General features: G+C 62.3%; 2 protein-coding genes and 1 long non-coding RNA gene across 5 annotated transcripts; 1 reads left to right on the top strand and 2 right to left on the bottom strand.

Annotated features, from left to right (window-relative positions):
• Positions 1-525: 525 nt before the first annotated feature.
• On the bottom strand, positions 526-7,883 carry GAL3ST1 (galactose-3-O-sulfotransferase 1). Of its 3 annotated transcripts, none has more exons than XM_064392740.1 (4): positions 7,868-7,883; positions 7,089-7,306; positions 4,186-4,319; positions 526-2,712 (listed from the first exon to the last, which is right to left on the bottom strand). In XM_064392740.1, the coding sequence occupies exons 3-4, from the start codon at positions 4,308-4,310 to the stop codon at positions 1,563-1,565; spliced, it is 1,275 nt and encodes a 424-aa protein (XP_064248810.1). In that variant the 5' UTR covers positions 4,311-4,319; positions 7,089-7,306; positions 7,868-7,883; the 3' UTR covers positions 526-1,562. The 3 variants fall into 3 exon arrangements, with proteins under 3 accessions (XP_064248810.1, XP_064248809.1, XP_064248811.1); XM_064392739.1 differs by lacking the exon at positions 7,868-7,883 and adding an exon at positions 7,711-7,850; XM_064392741.1 differs by lacking the exons at positions 7,089-7,306; positions 7,868-7,883 and adding an exon at positions 5,680-6,928.
• Positions 7,750-10,447, top strand: LOC135282723 (uncharacterized). The gene is made up of 2 exons (XR_010348768.1): positions 7,750-8,951; positions 10,113-10,447. It is a non-coding gene; the product is annotated as an uncharacterized LOC135282723 (long non-coding RNA).
• PES1 (pescadillo ribosomal biogenesis factor 1) lies at positions 10,401-17,836 on the bottom strand. Its single transcript, XM_064392735.1, has 15 exons — positions 17,721-17,836; positions 17,430-17,509; positions 16,869-17,022; positions 16,683-16,792; positions 15,516-15,687; positions 15,289-15,378; positions 13,408-13,524; positions 13,196-13,273; positions 12,766-12,855; positions 12,493-12,623; positions 12,225-12,350; positions 11,948-12,132; positions 11,699-11,862; positions 11,160-11,327; positions 10,401-10,872 (listed from the first exon to the last, which is right to left on the bottom strand). Exons 1-15 carry the CDS (start codon positions 17,742-17,744, stop codon positions 10,786-10,788), a joined length of 1,776 nt encoding a protein of 591 aa, XP_064248805.1. The 5' UTR covers positions 17,745-17,836; the 3' UTR covers positions 10,401-10,785.
• Positions 17,837-18,276: the final 440 nt, after the last annotated feature.

The following is an 18,276-nucleotide window of genomic DNA, read 5'->3' as shown; positions in this document are numbered from 1 at the left end:
CATCCCACCACAGGCCTCCTCCGAGTAGGCTGACCTGGTGGCCTGGCTGCAGAGGGAGCTTGGAGAAGACCCAGTGCAAGTCCCGTGGCCACCCTGAAATGGGGTGCTCCCCACCAGCAGCAGAGCTGGAGCATGCTGGCACAAGTGGTTTGTGTCACCAGTGATGACTGGTCCCATGGCTCTGCCATCCCTGTGAAGCCAGCAGAGCTTCCTGGGGGCACCTGCACACCATGGGCATGTCCCCCAGCACGCAGCAGGGACACTGGGGACAGAGCCAGGCACCCCATTTGCACTGAGGGTCTCATTTCCCAGCCCTGCCTGGGTGACACAGGACATCCCATCCCCAGGACTGATGGGGACAATGGTGTCAGGACCCTGGGGAGCTCCCAGGAGGAACAGGGACTGGCTGAGCATCCTGCTGGGGCTGTAAGAACAACCTCACCTCATTCATCCCATCCTGGAGAAGGAGGAGATGGCTGGAGACCAGCTGGAGCATCCTTATATCCAAAACTACCAAATATACAATTATATTACAAAAGTAAATTGTTTTTTTTATTTCTGGTCTTTACAGAAGGAGCTGAACACAGGTGGGAGGACAAGTGGGACCCTTTGTTGGGGGGGTGGCCCAGCCACAGGTGCCACCTCTGTGCCCAGCCAGGGCTACTCTCAGTGGGACGTGGCGTCACCGGTGTCATCCAGCCCAGCTGGGACGCACGAGGTTTGTCCCCAAGGCAGGGTGGGACTGGGGATGGCCCCTGCCCTCAGCATCCCCACCGTGCCCCGCATGGCATCACGGGGACAGTCCCACTGCACCCCTCCCATCTCCTCCCCACACCAGCTGTCACCAGACCCTGTTGGCCTTTTGGGATGTCCCCTCTGGGGACCAGGGCCACGGGCTCCTCTAACTGGGATGATGGGGGGCAGTGAGGGTGTGCCCTTTGCCACAGGGACCTGTTGATAAAGGCCGGGGCTTTTGGGATGGGTTTTCCAATCTCCAAATGGCTCCGGGTGCCTCTAGGTCACAGCCTAGCTGTTGGTGGGCTGAGAACATGCTGCACTCATCACACCCAAGGGCTGAGGCAGTGCAGCAGGTTCTGACAGTCCCACACTCCAAAACCAGGGCTCAATGGGGTGATTTGAGGAGCTCCTGGAGGGTTGGGCTCCCTGTGGGCATCTCTGCCCACCCTGGGCAAGGGAGACCCTCTACCACTGCTGTCCCAACACATCCCTGCCTGCACCCAGCAACCTGGTGATGGATGTCTGCTCCCGCTGTGATGAGGCCACATCCTTCATAAATCCCTCCTCCAGCTTTTCCATGGAGAAGGAAGAAGTGGATCCTGCAGGAAAGCACCACCCCTGGAGCCCCAGTCCTTGACCCCGCTGACAGAGGGAGAGTCTCTGCTCTCCTGCCCAAGCTGGGGCTCTGCAGGAAGGTGACAGAGGGTCCCCCCAAAAGTTCCTGGGTTCCAGAGCCTCCAGCCAGTTCCAAACCAAGAGAACCATGAGTAACAAAAACGAAAGCACCTGGTTCTTCCCCAGGGAAGCGGGGCACCTGCCAGCCCCTACCACTTGAGGAAGTCCCGCACGTAGCTCCATAGCTTGGTGATCCAGAGGTTGGCCCCCAGGTCAGTCAGGTACTGGATTTCGGGCGTCAGCATCTTGCGGCACAGCTTCTGGTGCTTCTTGCTGATCTTCTTCTTCAAGTTGTACCCCAGGATGGTCTTCTCCCCCAGGGGCTGCCAGGGCTGCATGGAGGACTCCTGGATGGCGCTGGCATCCACGGCGTGTCCCCCGTCGATGCAGATGCTGGTCATCTTCTTGTTCTCCCTCTGCAGCTCGGCCACATCCCTGGCCATCCTCTCCCTCCCGTAGGCCTCCACCTTGCGCCAAAAGGTGGCATTGAAGTAGCGGTAGAGCTTGGCGTCAATGAGGTTCCAGGCGGTCGCCTGCTTGTACAGCTCAGGGGTCAACCGGGACACGGTGGAGCCCTTGCGGGCGTTGAGCTTGAAGTAGAGGACGTCCTCCAGCTGCCAGCACAGCAGGTCCTTGAGCAGCACCAGTGACTCATCAAAGTACTCGAGCAACATGACGAGGTGGAAGCGGCGGTCGATCTCCTGGATGTGCTCCTCCACCAGCGGGCTGTTGGCGTCCATGCTGCTGTCGTAGCCGAAGTCGAAGAACAGGAGGTTTTGGAGGTAGTGAGCGTTGAACCCGTTGGGGTCGTAGTAGTGCTGGGGGTCCCGGAGGAACTCGTCCAGCTTATCCTCCCCCGTGATCTTCCAGGTGAGGGGGATGACGGGCCCGAAGTAGTGGAAGGAGGACTCGAAGAGGTACGCGGGGTCCCGCAGCACCGTCACGAAGGTGGTGTCGGGCGGCAGGAGCTTGCGCACCTCCTCGTAGTGGAAGCGCATGTGGTTGCAGATGATGTTGAAGCACACCCCGGGCCGGTAGTGCTGCACCTGGCTGCGCTCGAAGAAGGACGGGTAGTAGAAGTCGTTGCGGCCGTTGGGGAAGGCGAATTTCAGGCGATGCTTCTCCCCGAAGCGGAAGAGGATGTTGAGGATGGTGCTGCTGGCGGTCTTGTGGGTCTTCATGAACATGACGTTGAGCTTGGGCCGGCAGCTCCACCCCGAGGCACTGCCCGTGCCGTTGGACGGGGATGGAGCCTGGGCAGGGGACAGGTGGGAGGAGCAGGAGAAGGGGACGGGGATCCTGGGTGAGGGAAGAGGTGAAGCACCATGGTGAGTGGCACTGGCACTTTGAAGGCTTAGGAGTAGTCTGTGCTGGTGGAGCTGGGGAGGGGTTCTGGACCTCGGAATAGGTGCTGGACCTTGGGCATATACACTGAACCTGGGAATGGGTGTTGGACCTGGGGACAGGTGCTGGAGCTGGGAATGGGTGTTAGACCTGGGGAGAGGTGCTGGACCTGGGAATAGGTGATGGACCTTGGGCATATATGCTGAACCTGGGAATGGGTGTTGGACCTGGGGACAGATGCTAGACCTGAGAATGGGTTCTGGAAAAGGAAATAGTTGCTGGAAATGGAAATAGAGCAGGGGGTCTCCATGGACATGGCCATAGTGGTCCTGGTGGAGGTGATGCCAAAAAGTGCATTAAGGGGAGCTCTCCATGGCCACAACTCCACGGAGAGGAGCTGATAACATTTTTATAGGGTATGAGAACTCTTAACCTTTTGTAGGATCTATGGAGGAGGCTTTGGAGCTCTCAACCCTTTGTAGGATTCATGCAGGGGGGCTAGCAGCTCTCAGCCCTTTGTAGGATCCATGGAGGACGACAGGGACCTCTCAACCCCTTATAGGAGTCATGAACTCCTCACAGAGTCATGAACTCCTCCATGGAGGAGGTCTGGGAGCTCTCAACCCTTTACAGGAGTCACAAACCCCTCAAGGGATTTGTGGGTGTCTGGGACCTCTCAGCACCTTGTGGGATCCAAGAAAGATCCAGCAACGAGGGAAATAATTCCAGACCTGGCCCCACAGACGAGTTCATGGGCGCTGGAGGAACACGTGAGGACAAGGAATGTTATCTAAGCTGCCTGAGGCAGCAAGCAGAGCCCACAGAGTCGAGTGACTTTGGACATCTGTAATGAAGTCACCAAACTGATCCTTGATAATCCCCACCCAACAGCACCACGTTTGTGAGGCATGTGGACCTTGTTTACAAGCTTGGAGATTAATTTGATGACAGGTGGAATGGCTGGGAGCTGAGCGCTGTGGAGCTCCAGCAGTGAAAGGACTCAAGACTTAATCCTCTCCTCTCCTCTCCTCTCCTCTCCTCTCCTCTCCTCTCCTCTCCTCTCCTCTCCTCTCCTCTCCTCTCCTCTCCTCTCCTCTCCTCTCCTCTCCTCTCCTCTCCTCTCCTCTCCTCTCCTCTCCTCTCCTCTCCTCTCCTCTCCTCTCCTCTCCTCTCCTCTCCTCTCCTCTCCTCTCGTTCTTCCCTCCCTTTCCATCCAGGAGCACTGAGTGCCCCACGGTGTCCCCAGCCCTGCCAGGAGTTGGGGACAGGGTGCAGCTTCCAGCAGGAAGGGGACACCTTGGTGTGAAGCCACCAGGGTCTGGAAAGCCCCAGGGCCATCTCCATATCCCCCCACCTCCAGCTGGGGGTTCCTGGTGTGGAACAGGGAGGCCGAGCTGCAGGGGGGACACGCGGGGACCCCAGACTCACTCAGTGACGCTGACTTGCAGTGGGGGGACGGCGTAGGAGTAGAGCAGCAACATGAAGCTGGTCAGGAGGGTCCCCAGGACCAGCCCCTTGCACATGGACTTCCAGGGCTTCCCATGCCACAGCATCCTGGTCACCTGCAGCCAGAGAGGAGAGACGATGGTGCCAGGGACACAGGGACTGGGGGGTGTGTGGCTCCAACGAAGCACGTGGACATGTCACAGGCATGGCAATTCCCTGGCAAGCATCCCGCCGGTGCCCGGCGTGATCCACGGCAGATCCGTGGCCCAGGCCCAGCGGCTCTGCCCGCCCAGCCAACCTTTGCCCGCCCTGGGAAAACCGAGCGACTGCCAGGGCGGGAGAGGCTGCAGGGCTGGGACTGGGGGAAAGGGGAGCCGTGGACAGAGCCCAGGGGCAGAGTGGGCAGCTGAGGGACAGAGTGGCCATTCTCCAGTGGGACACCACCAGCACCGGCAGGGGCTCCCTGATGGTGCTGGGATCCATTTTCCCAGGAAAACCTGCAGGCCGGAGCAGGAGCTGCAACAGCTCGGGATGGTTTGGGTGCTGCAATACCCTCCCAATGTGGCCTCTCCGGCCCTGCCAGCAGCACTGGGGGGCTCAGGGCGCTCCTCAGGCTGTGGCAGCTTGGGCTGGCCCAGGGTGGAGGCCAGGGACAGGGAACTGGGAACAGAGGGGTGCAGGCAGGACAGGCCCCTAAACACACAAAACACACACACAGAGGGCACACACAGACACCCCCGTCCCCTGGTGTGCTCGTGTGTGCACCAGGACACACATCCCTCAATGCGTGTTCATGCACACACAGGCGCACACACAAAATGTGCACACACATCAGCTGTGTTCACACACACACACACACACACACACACACACGTGCACACACAGACACACGCACACACAAACACGCTCACAGAGCCCCTGTGCCCCTGCCCCCTCCCCAGCACTCCCGCCGTGGTCCCCATCCCTGTCCCCTCCCTCCCTCCGCCCGGGACACGGCGGTCACCCTCACTGTGACACCGCATTGCAGCAGGGCCGTCCCTGCGGCAGGACACGGGGACGCGGGGACGCGGGGACACGGCAGCCGTGACCGCAGCCCTCCACAGCCGAGCTCCGCGCCCGGGAGCCCCCCCAGCTGGGGGCTGAGCCCCCCGGCCCTGCACCCCGGTTAGCGGCGGGATCAGCATCGCCTGCCTGCCCCCGCTCCCGCTGCTCCACATCCTCCGGAGCCCCTCGGCCAAGGCTGGCTGCGCTCACACTGAGTAACAGCCCCAAAAATAACACCCCCAAAAATAACACCCCCAAAAATACCCCCGCGGTCCTCCACCCCCGCCCCGCATCGCCCCCTCAGCGCCTCAGAGCTCCGCGGGTATCCCGGCGGGATGACATCCCGCTGCCATGAGCCGTGGGTCGCAGCCGGCACATCCCACCCCCATGCCCCGGGCAGAGCCCCCCGCTCTCCCCCAGCGCCGCGGTTACCGTGCCCCGCGGTCCCGGGGTGCCGCTGCTGCCGCCGCTCCCCCGCGCCGGCCCCCCCGGTCGGATCGCCTCGTGCTGCCGAGATTTCCAGCCCGATGAATAATGAATGGAAATGCAACCGGAGCCCCGGGCTGCGGCCGGGTGCGGGGCACAGCGCCGCGGACAGCGGGGGAGCTGCGAGAGGGGCTCCGGGGGCACCCCAGAAGCTCATCCGAGTGCCCCCCACGTCCCCTGGAGCCGGGAGCGCTGGATCAGGCAGGGCTGGCGCATCCAGCCTCTTCCCGAGTGGTTCCCATGTGCGAGTGGGGGTGCACGGTGTCACCAAGGGGGGAGCAGGTGGCTCTGACTGTATCCCAAAACCACCGTGGGGGTGAGAATGCCAGACGGCTCCAGGAGCAGCTGGAGCTCGGTTTTGCACGGTGGCTGTGATTCCATCACAGTCACCACCTGGCACCACCTGGAAAAGCCACTGGCCCTTTGAGAGGGCTGGGGAGACACCCACTTTTGTGGGTGCTGCCAAGAGGGAGCAAAGCTGGCACCAACTCCACAGGAGCGAGTGAAATGGCGCCATAAACCTCTCTGATGAGCCCCAATGGATCCCAGTGAGCCCAGATGGGTCCCAATGGATCCTGATAGATCCCTATGGGACCCCACCAGGCCCCCAGGACCACACAGCACCGAATTCCAGAGCTCTGGGATGCCAAGGGGATGCCTCACTCCACCCTGCCTGCCTCCCAGGGGTGGTTCTGGCAAACACTTCCCAGCCAAATATTCTATTGACTTTGCCTTCAGTGAGCAGCTTAATTATTAATAGCTCGTTAGGAGCAAGTGGTGCACTGGGTGTTCTCCTGGGGCTCCGCGGGTGGGGTGTGCCCGCGGCGCCAGCCGGCTGAGATGCCCAGTCAGAGATCACGGCTGCACCCACCATTTCCTCAAGAGGTACCCAGGCCAGGCCACCCAGCTCTACAGCCCCAGCTCCGTGTCCCAGCAGCTCCCCATCTCCCTGGGGACACCCCAGAGTCTATTTTTGGGTTTTTCCTACAGCATCAATTATTTTAGGGCCAAGCCCCTGCCATACACAAAGTGCATGCACCTGCTTGCTCCTGATCCCACAAATCCATGAACACTGTTTTCCACAGGCCCCATCCTACACAGGCATGCTGCTTCCTGCCCCCCTGTTCCCTCTGTGCCCTATGGGACACACAATTCCCCCCATCATCCTGCTCCATAGAGCCGCTTCCTGAGCATCCCACTGCCCCCCCAGCATCCCAACACCCCCTCAAGCATCACACCACCTCCTTATCATCCTGCTGCCCCCCCAGCATCCCACTGCCTCCCAAGCAACCCAACAAGCATCCTGCTGCCCCCTTCCCACCGTGCCACCCTCCAAGCACCCCCAGTACCATCACCTTTTCCTCTCCCGCAGCGCTGGCACTGGGCCGTGCCTCTGCTCTCCTGTGCGGACCGGGGTGCCGGGGGAGCGGGCGGCACGGCGCGGGGGGGCCGATGCTGCTCCGACATGGAACAAGCTCTTCCCGGGCAGCTCCCCGCAAACGCTTTTCCAAAGCCTCCCCACTGCACCGCGGTGTTTACGGCATCACCGGGATCGCGGCCCTGGGTCGCCGGCCTGGGAAGGGGGAACGGGACAGCAGTGGGAGCGGCTGGCGGGGGACGCGGGGCTGCGGCCGGGCACTGCCCGGCTCCCCGGGGCCGGCCCTGGGTGCCTGCGGCCACCCCAAGCCACCCGGCCCCCACCCACGGCCGGGGCACAGAGGAGCCATTCAGCCCGCGCCGCGAACAACGGCGACGTTTGTCTCCATCTGTGCCCGCGGCCTCAACGGGGACATTGTCCCCGCGGGCCGCACCGCCGGCCCCTCGGCTCGCTGCCACCGGCCCGGCGTGGCCCCACAGCCCTGGGTGCCTGTGGCTGTCCCTGGGCGGCGGCACCCACCTCCCGCCAGCCACCGGCCTCCTGCCCCTCGTCCCACAGCACTGACGGCCTGGCTGTCACCTCCCGCAGCCCGAGCTCACCTGCCTTTGGGGAGCTGGCCCCCGCGCCCCGTCCCAGCCGGGCCACGCACCATCGGCTCCCCTTCATCCTCCCGCAGCCTCCCCGCCCTCCTTCCTCCCTCCCACTGTTTCCATGGATTTATGGCCTTAATGAGAGCAATATTCTGGCATCTCCAACCTTGGTGTGACAACTGTGGGACAACCACGATGCCAGCAGCCTTTCCACCCTCCTCTTGTCACAGCAGCCGAGTGGGGGCCCAGAGGGTGCCCTGGCCACACCAGGAGGGCTCAGCCCTGTCGCTGGTCCATCACCCTGCATGTGGCAGGGTGGAAAAGGGGCTCTTGTGCTCCTGGATGCAGCCTTGGCTCTTCCTGCTGCCCTTAGTCTGTCACTAAAGGGGGTGGTGTCAGCACTGGGGCCCCAAGCAAGGGGTGACCACCCTGGCCATGCCTGGGACTCACCATCCCTGCTGGGGGTGCTCGGGGTTCAGAGCTTGTCCCTACAGGATTTCTGGACATCACCTTGCAGTGAGCTGGCAGCTCTTGCCTCATCCCTGGCAGCTGCCCCATCCTGCCTGACCACACCAGGGTAACCTCCACGACCCCCCGAGATCAGGAAAAGCCAGAACACCTCAGTTTTCATCATTATCATCATCATTGCAAGAGAAGGGGTGAAGACAGTCACAGGATGTGCTGTGGAACTGGTGGCGTGGGAGTGATGAGCTGTCCCACCCTTTCTCTACAGGGCACCTCTCCCAGTTCCAGGTTTCTCCCTCTTTTTGGGATGGGTCATAAAAGGATACCAGATTTCCCCCTTTTTGTGGGCGGGTTATGAGGAGATTCCAGGTTTCCCCTATGTTTTTTTTTGAGGGGATGGATTGCGAAGATTTTCCAGGTTTCCCCCCCCCTCTTTTTTTTTTTTTTTTTTTGAATGGGTCACAAAGTATTTCCAGGTGTCCCATTTTCTGGGGAATGGGCTGTAAAGGGTTTCCAGCCAGAAGAGAGCTGCAGTGGCCGGTATGTGGCAGCTCAGCCATGGAATGCTGACAGCCTGGGGACAAATGTGACCGAGCTGGGAAGCTGCAACCCCCCATTCCCCACATCCACCACGTCCCCGGGAGGGCTCCACCACCTCATCCCCACCCCTGTCCCCCCTGGATTTGGGGGTGCAAAGCAGCACTCACTGAAAGCTGTGATGGCCGGAGCCGTGGATCCTGAGGGAGCCGTGGATTCCGATGGAGCAGTGGATCCCGAGGGATTGGGTGAGAAGGCAACACTGAGGGGTCACACTCGGCCGGACACACGCCTTTATGTGCCGGGGAGGCCCCGGGCGGCCGGCCCAGCCCCGAGGCCTGGCTGCGAGGGAGGCCTGGGGCTGGGGCTTGCTTGGGGCTGGGGTTTTGGGAGCTGGGGTTTGCTTGGGGCCAGGGTTTTGGGAGCTGGGGTTTGTTTGGGGCCGGAGTTTTGGGAGCTGGGGTTTGTTTGGGGCCGGAGTTTTGGGAGCTGGGGTTTGTTTGGGGCCAGGGTTTTGGGAGCTGGGGTTTGTTTGGGGCACGGGTTGGTTTGTTTGGGGCAGGAGTTTTGGGAGCTGGGTTTGTTTGGGGCCAGGGTTTTGGGCGCTGGGGTTTATTTGGGGCCGGAGGTTTGGGAGCTGAGGTTTATTTGGGGCTGGGGTTGGTTTGTTTGGGGCTGGGGCTGGTTTGTTTGGGGCAGGAGTTTTGGGAGCTGGGGTTTGCTTGGGGCAGGGGTTTGTTTGTTTGGGGCCAGGGTTTTGGGAGCTGGGGTTTGTTTGGGGCTGGAGGTTTGGGAGCTGGGGTTTGTTTGGGGCAGGGGTTGGTTTGTTTGGGGCCAGGGTTTTGGGAGCTGGGGTTTGTTTGGGGCTGGAGGTTTGGGAGCTGGGGTTTGTTTGGGGCAGGGGTTGGTTTGTTTGGGGCTGGGACCCCCAGGGCTTGAGGCCTCGTTCAGGGTCTCCTGCTCTGTGGGGAGCCCCAGCCCTGGGGTGCCCCAGGGGTCAGTCCTGCTCCTCCTGGGAGAGGGGACAGCAAGGAGAAAAACAAAGGGAAAAGCCTTCCAACCCTCTGAAGCTGAAAGAAAAAAAAAAGAACGGGAAATAAGAAAAAAAAAAAAGGGGAGGGAAAAAAGAGGGGAGAAGAGATCAAGGGAAAAAAATAAAATAAAAAGGAATAAAAATAAAAGACAGAAAAAATGAAAAAAAAAATTGAAAACAAAGGGAGAGAATGGAAACAGTAAAAAGAAAAAAGGCACTTAAATAAAATTGAACATTAAAAAAAATAACAAAAAAGAAACAAATATCTAGGAAAAGAAACTAAATCTGAAAGTCCGGGTGTTGCCAGTTGCTCCCTGTCTGAGCTCACTCCCTTCCAGGGGCTGTTATTCTCCAGATCCTCTCTGTGTCCCCACAGCAGTGCCAGTGGTGTCCTCCAAAAATTCCTCCGTGAGACAGTCTTCACCACATTTGGGAACAAAGGTGTACCCACAAACCCCACGAGACACCTTGTCCCCAGCTGTGATGTCTCCAAGGTGCTTTTGGTGGAAACCCCAGGACTGACAGACAACTGCTGATGCAAGAACACATCCAGCAGGATCAGCAACCCTGGCAGCAGCCATGGATCTCCACATCCATCCACATCACCCCCTGAGGGGCCTCCCCCATGCTCAGGCAGAAAGAGCAGACAACAAACACCACCAGGAAATGTGTCACCTTCTTTAATTAAAAATAAAAATACAGGGGAATATGGTTTTCTGTGTGGATACTGGGAAGCAGCTGCGGGCTCTGCACTCCTCTGCCCCGGGAAGCTCCTGGGAGCCAGGCTCAGCAGCCAGGGCTGTGCAAATTCACAGGGAACAATCCCAGAGCTCTCCCTGGCCTCCTCTTCCTCACGCAGAGGCGGCACCAGCACAGAGAGGACAGTCCTTGTAACACCAACTCCGCAGAGGGCAGCGGGGAAAGGCAGAGCAGCAGGTGTATTTACAGATGGGAAACATTTCAAACACAGCATTTCTGCCCCAGGAGCAAAGCCAAGGGTTTTCCACCCAAAAGCAACAGTGGAAAACCATCCAGGAGCCCCGGCCCCGTCACACTTGACGTGCCTTCTTGTTCTTCTTCTTCTGCTCCTTGAGGGCTGCGTCGTGGGCTTTCCTCTTCTCAGCCAGTTTGTTGGCCTGGGGAGAGACCCCCAAGACCCTCAGCCAGAGCAGGACAGGGGCTGCAGGCCCTCGGTCCCACCCAAGCTCCAGCTGCACGTGGAGGATGGACCCCACAGCACCGGGATCAGGGCTGGGGTACGGAGAGCCCTGAGGGGACACAGAGAGCTCTGCCCGCCTGGGGCAGCCTGGGGACACTGGCAGGGACCTCAGCACCTTCCCCAGGGACAGGGAGGAGCAGAAGGAACGAGTGGGTTTGGGAAGAGCCCGCCCCAGGATGCAGGTGAGGGGCCCAGCCTCCGTACCTCGCGGATTTTGCGCTTCTTCCCAAACATGATCTTCTTGTAGAGGTACTTCTCCCTCTTCTTCATCATCATGATGGCCAAGCGCTTCTCCTCGCTCTGCTGCTCCTGCTCCAGGCGCTGCTTGTCCTCCACCCGCACCTTGCCTGCTGTCACCTTCACAGGAAGCACCTGTGGGGAGCCAGGGAGCTCAGGATACCGGGAACCCACCCTCCTTCCACAGGGACAGGCATTTCCAGCCCTTTCACTGCGGCCTGGGAGAGGCACAGCTCTCACAGCCAGCCCCTGGCAGGGCTGGCAGCTGCAGCTCACGAGTGTGGGGCCAGGAGCACCCCTGGAAGTGTTCTAGGTCAGGCTGGACAGGGCTTGGAGCAACCTGGGACAGCAGGAGGTGTCCCTGCCCATGGCAGAGGCTGGAACAAGATGAGCTTTAAGGCCCCTCCCAAACCCAACCATTCCATGACTGTTTGAGTATCCCAGTGGTCCCAGGGACACCCCTCAGCAGGGACAGGGGCACCGGAGCTGCCTCCTTGGGCTCCCACCTTGTTGCTCTGTGTGCTCTGAGTCTTCTGCTCTTCCATCTTCTGCTCCTCCATCTTCTGTAATTTCATCTCCTCTTCTTTCTCAGACTCATCTTCCTCTTCCTCCTCTTCTTTGTCATTGTCACCTTCCTCCTCCTCATCTTCCTCCTCTTCACTCTCTTCCTCTACAAGGAGACACCGCCGTTACCCTTGGGATGCTCCGGAGCAGGCACAGCCCAGCTCCCAAGCTCCTCTGAGGGCTCCCAGCACCTGGATTCTCTCCCCTCTGCAGAGCCAGCAGCTTCAGCTTCTCGGGAGGGACGTAGTCACCCTCCTTCTCCGTCACGAAGGGCGAGAGGTGCGGGGGCAGCAGGACCCCGGGGAAGTAATCGGCCACAGGCAGGCACAGCTTGGCATTGACCGAGTCAAAAACCCACTGGGGCTGCAGGTAGTACCTGGGCGGGGCAGAGGGTCCCACCTCAGGCTCTGGAGCCCGTGGCACAGCTCCGGGATGGCTGCTCTGGGGAGGGCCCCCTGCTGCACCCACCTGCCAACCACCTGCTTGTCCAGGCGCGGCCGGTCGATGATGTGGTGGGTGATGGACGGGTCGGAGGCGTCGTAGGTGGCACCGATGCACAGGGACTTGTCCCAGGACACCTGGCCACCAAAGCACCTGCGGGCAATGCCACCAGGGAGTCAGGCAGGCAGGCGGGACCTCAGGGGCACCCCAGCCACAGGACATCGGGTGGGTTGGCCCCACAAGTCCTGCCAGATGGGGAGGCCAGGGCAGCCGAGGGTCTCTGCCCACCACGCACCGGATGACGAAGGCCAGAGGCTCCCGGGGCACCTCCCTGTTGAGGAAGAAGCGCAGCCCCTCAAAGAGCTTCTTGTGCTTCTCCAGAGCCTCCTGCTCCTTCTTCTTGGCGTCCATCAGCTCTGCTGTCTCCTGCTTAGAGTAAAGCCCTCAGCCTCCTCCCCACACACAGCCCCTGCCAAGGAGGGGTCTCAGGAGCTGTCCCCAAGTTGCCAGCCTGGGCACAGCACAGGATCCCCCAAGGCCAGGGATCAGCCCCCCACCAGGGTCTTACCCCCTCCACTGGGAATTCATCCATCTCCACCTCATCCTCGTGGGTTGGAGCCACAGCCCGGGCCAGGCTGGCGCTCAGAGCCGAGAGCCTCTGCAGGGAGAGGACACGGAGTCACATCCAGGGGGTGGGAAAAGGGGCAGCCCCATGGGGGACGGAGGCTGGAAGAGCCATGGCCTGGACAGAATTCAGCCTCCTCCAGGCACTATCCCCAGCATGGGACACTGGGGGGGGTCTCTGGCCATGCAGGGGGAGGCCGGTGGTGCCCGAGGCCGAGCCCAGCTCTGCGCCACAGGAATAGGGAGTTTGGGATCAGCCCCCTCCACCCTGCAGGGATCTGGCTCTGTCCTTCAGTGCCACACCAGGAGGGCCGTGGGCAGCACACGAAGGCCACTGTGTCCCCATGGGTCACAGTGCCAGCAGTGTCCCTCACCTCCAGGTAGCTCTCTGAATCCATGGCATACTCCTTGCCCTCTGCAGGCTTCAGCTCATCCTCAGCCTGGCTGTCGATCTGGGAGGAAAAGGGGTGAGGAGGCAGCTCCCAAAAACAGATATGCCAAAAACCTCTCATTTCCACCCTCCACCCCACCAATCCCGATGCCACCACCCCAGGGTGGGACACAGTGACCCTGGGGGTGGCCTCACCTTGGGGGGGTACAGCAGGTTCAGGGACTGGTAGAGGCGGAAGTTGACGAAGCCCAGCAGGGTGGTGTAGAACTCGGTGAAGGTGGCCATGACCCGGTAATCCACGTCTGTGGGGTGCTGCCAGCACACGGCATGGGACACAGGATAAAGGACTCCCCTCCACAGGGCCCCAAAGGATCACCCAGCCCAGCCCTGTCCCTGCCCAGACCCCCCAACAACCCCACCCTGTCCATCCCTGGCAGCGCTGTCCAAAGGCTCCTGGAGCTCCGGCAGCCTCGGGGCCGTGCCCATTCCCTGGGGAGCCTGGGCAGTGCCAGCACCCTCTGGGGGAAGAGCCTTCTCTTGAAAACCAACCTAAACATGCCCCAGTCACAGAGATGTCACAGCCACCACCAGACCCTGGGCAGGGAGAACTCTGCAGGCTTCCCCCAGAGTCCTGCTGCCACCCCTCCATGCCTGGGTACATGGAACACCTCATCCCATCATGGATGGGGATCTTGGGGCTTGGTCCAGAACTCCAACTCAAGGTGAAAAGTGCAGGGTATGGCAGAGCTGAACAAGAGCAGGACAAGGGGAATGGCTTCCCATAGCCAGAGGGCAGGGATAGATGGGATCTTGGGAAGGAATTGCTCCCTGGGAGGGTGGGCAGGCCCTGGCACAGGGTGCCCAGAGCAGCTGTGGCTGCCCCTGCATCCCTGAAGTGTTCAAGGCCAGGTTGGATGGAGCTTGGAGCAGCCTGGGACAGTGGAAAGTGTCCCTGCCCAGGGGTGGAATGGGATGGGCTTTAAGGTCCCTTCCAACTGAAAACATTCCAGGGTTCTATGATTCAGAACCATAAAACCACAAAACCTGAACCCAACTGTGCAGAGTCCTGGAAATCCCAGGAGGGAATGGAGAGGGCCCTGCTGTGCCTGTGAGCTCCTGCCAAAGCTCAGGGGAAGCTGTCCCAGCACTGCGGGCACATCCCTGTGCCCTGCTGCCTGGGGGACACAGCAGAACCCCTATGGGGAGGCTGCAGGATCTGACTCATCCCTTCCCTCTGCTCCACCAGCCTTGCTCCCACAGGTTAATCTTTAATGGCTGATAAAGGAACACGTTAATGATTGGGGACACCAGGAACTGGGGAGACTGGTACCGGCAGCCCCGGGGCATCCCCAGGTGACAGGAGGCTGTGTCCCTGTGCCTGTGCAGCCAGGCCCTGGTCTGTGTCCCTGTGCCTCTGTAGCCAGGCCCTGGTCTGTGTCCCTGTGCCTCTGCAGCCAGGCCCTGGTCTGTGTCCCCTGTGCCCCTGCAGCCAGGCCCTGGTCTGTGTCCCTGTGCCCCTGCAGCCAGGCCCTGGTCTGTGTCCCTGTGCCTGTGCAGCCAGGCCCTGGTCTGTGTCCCCTGTGCCCCTGCAGCCAGGCCCTGGTCTGTGTCCCCTGTGCCCCTGCAGCCAGGCCCTGGTCTGTGTCCCCTGTGCCCCTGCAGCCAGGCCCTGGTCTGTGTCCCCTGTGCCCCTGCAGCCAGGCCCTGGTCTGTGTCCCCTGTGCCTGTGCAGCCAGGCCCTGGTCTGTGTCCCCTGTGCCCCTGCAGCCAGGCCCTGGTCTGTGTCCCCTGTGCCCCTGCAGCCAGGCCCTGGTCTGTGTCCCCTGTGCCTGTGCAGCCAGGCCCTGGTCTGTGTCCCCTGTGCCTGTGCAGCCAGGCCCTGGTCTGTGTCCCTGTGCCCCTGCAGCCAGGCCCTGGTCTGTGTCCCTGTGCCCCTGCAGCCAGGCCCTGGTCTGTGTCCCTGTGCCCCTGCAGCCAGGCCCTGGTCTGTGTCCCCTGTGCCACAGGACGCTCCCTCACCCCCTGGTGATCCCCAAGGATCCCGGGGTGATCCCCCAGGCTCTCCCAGGTACTCACGTCGTGGGCGAAGGCGTAGGGGGTGATCCAGGTGATGGGCTGCCCCAGCACCTCTGCCTGGTAGTAGATGCCCTTGATGGAGAGGAACACCTGGCGGGACAGAGCCAGGCTCAGCGGAGGGAGGCGGCTGTGTCCCCGTCCCTGGCAGGAGGATCCTGAGATCCCAGGGGGATCCGTGACCCCACAGGGCAGAGCCTGGGCAGGGGGAGCCCCCAGCAGCCCCTCACCTTGCGCAGGGAGCGCGAGGCAATGACGTAGTTCTGGAACTCCACGGCCAGGCGCCGGCACAGCTGGATGGTCTGCACGTGGCACTTGCCCGTGCGGGGGAAGGTGGAGAACAGGCAGCACATGGACAGGGCATCGTCCAGGTCCCGCAGGGCATCCACAAACGTGGGGTACCTGTGCCCGGGGGGGACAGGGGGTCACAGCCAGCCCCAGAGCCCTGCAGGGGCTGCTGGGGCTGGGGGACACCCCGGTGAGACAGGAGTGGGCACTGGGGAGCATCCAGCTGCACATCCCAGCAGAGCCACACAGTGATGGAACATCCTGATCTAGGAATGGCTATGGGGTTTCCACAGGAATGGTTGTGGGGTTTCCTCACCCTCCCGTGTCCCCTCCTTGCCCATGATCACCAAACTCACAGAGCCTTGGCAGCACTGACCCTTCACGAGCCCTCTGAGGAAAACACCCCCACAGGAAGATCCAGGGAGTGCCCTGTGTGCTCCTGGAGCCACCCAGGATGGCTGGGCATTCCCTGCTCTCCCATTCCTTCTTCTCCAGCCCAATACACAAAATCCCACCGGTAACTCCAGAAACTGCACACGAGGCAGAGTCACAGAGATGGATGGATGAATGTGGTGGAAGATCAGAGAATCCCAGGAATGGTTTGGATTGGCAGAGACATTAAAGCCCATCCAGTGCCACCCCTGCCATGGGCAGACACCCCTCCCACTGGCCCAGGCTGCTCCAAGCCCTGTCCAGCCTGGCCTTGGGCACTGCCAGGGATCCAGGGGCAGCCACAGCTGCTCTGGGCACCCTGTGCCAGGGCCTGCCCACCCTTCCAGGGAACAATTCCTAATTCCCAATATCCCATCCATCCCTGCCCTCTGGCAGTGGAAGCCATTCCCTGTGTCCTGTCCCTCCATCCCTTGTCCCCAGTCCCTCTCCAGCTCTCCTGGAGCCCCTTCAGGCCCTGCAAGGGGCTCTGAGCTCTCCCTGGAGCCTTCTCCTCTCCAGGTGAGCACCCCCAGCTCTCCAGCCTGGCTCCAGAGCAGAGGGGCTCCAGCCCTTGGAGCATCTCTGGTGCCTCCTCTGGGCTCTCTCCAGCAGCCCCAGGTCCCTGCCGTGCTGCCCCAGGGCTGGATGCTGCAGGGGCTCAGCCAGGGCTGCCTCACCTCTCCTTGACGATGTGGTCGAGTTTGTAGGTGGGTTTGTTGTCCTTCAGCCTCTCTACAGTGCCCCACTCGCTCTTCCCGTAGGCCTTGCGCAGCTTCCTGACGAACACCTGGGGGCACAGGGGGCCGTGGGGGCAGCGTGGCCCAGGGCAGCCCCCGGGGGGGCCCCTCGGGGGGCACACTCACCTTGTACTCCCGGAATTTGTTGACGATGGGCTCATGGAGCAGGAACTTGATGTCCTTGAGCAGGTAGAAGGTCCTGGGGGCGGTGGAGCCCTTGTTCACCTTCTTCTTGTGCTTGGGCTCGTGGGGGTAAATCCCCTTGAGGATGCAGAGGCGCCTGGGGACAGGGACAGCGCTGGCACGGCGGGGGGGGGGCACGGCTCCCCTGAGTCCCCTGGGACTGCCCAGCCCCTCCCTTGGAGGGGAACCCCGGACTGGGCAGCCTGGAGCCCAGGACAGACCCCGAGGGAAAGGGACACCCAAGGGACACCCCTTGGGGACGAGCTCAGGGTGTCCCAGCCCCACAGCCAGCACAGAGCTCGGGGTCTGCTGCCCCTCTGCTCCCCCCGGGAGGGCTGTGGGGTCCGGGGCGGCTCAGGGGGCCATGGCGGGGATGGGGAGCGGGGGGTGCTGAGGCTGTCGCGGGGGATGGGTTTGGGGGGTCCCGGGGCCACCCCCAAACTCCCGGGGGGCTCCGGAGGGTTTGCAGGAAGGGGGTTCGGGTCCCGCGGGGCGCGGCCGCACCTGAAGTCGGGCAGGCTCAGCTGCAGCTTCTTGCGCGCCCGGTTGCGGGTGATGTAGTTGGTGGCGGCTCCGCGCTCGTACTGGGGAGAGACGGCGGCGTCGGGGGCAGCCCGGGGGTGCGGCGGGGAGCCCCGCAACCGGCCCGGGGCCACCGGCGCCTCCGGGAGCGCAGCGGGAGGAGGGACGGGAGGCGCGGGATGGGGGGGCCGGAGGGGGAGCGGGCTCGGGCGGAGCGGGGGGCGCGGAGGGGCAGGGAGGAGCGGGCAGGGAGCGGCGGCCCGGGCCCGGTACCTTGCGCTGCTCCAGCCCGCCCATGGCCGCGCCGCCGCGTGCCCCGCGCCGCGCAGGACCCCGCCTGCCCGCGCCGCGCCTGCCCGCGCCTGCGCACACCGAGCGGCACCGGGAGCGGCACCGGGAGCGGCACCGGGAGCGGCACCGGGAGCGGCACCGGGAGCGGCACCGGGAGCGGCACCGGGAGCGGCGCGGGCACCGGGAGCGGCGCGGGCACCGGGAGCGGCGCGGGCACGGAGCGGCCCGGGGCAGGCGGCACCGGGGACTCAGTCAGGCGCGCCACAGGCAGCCCAGCACCCTAGTAGGAGGGGTCCTGAGGCGCAGAGCGCACTGGGATATTGCGGTGCCGCGTGGGTCATGCCGGGATATAGCGAGGCAGGGACGGCGCGAAGCACGTCGGGATATACCGTGGCCTAGCAACGCGGGGTATGCCGGGATGTACCGGGGTGGGGCTGCGCAGGGCATGCCGGGACACAATGAGACACTGGGGACATGGAGCACGCCGGGATATAGAGAGGCAGAGATGGCGCGGGGCACGCCGGGATATAGCGAGGCA

Source organism: Passer domesticus, chromosome 17 (assembly GCF_036417665.1).
Source record: "Passer domesticus isolate bPasDom1 chromosome 17, bPasDom1.hap1, whole genome shotgun sequence".
NCBI lineage: Eukaryota > Metazoa > Chordata > Aves > Passeriformes > Passeridae > Passer > Passer domesticus.
This window is presented reverse-complemented; position numbering and strand designations above follow the sequence as displayed.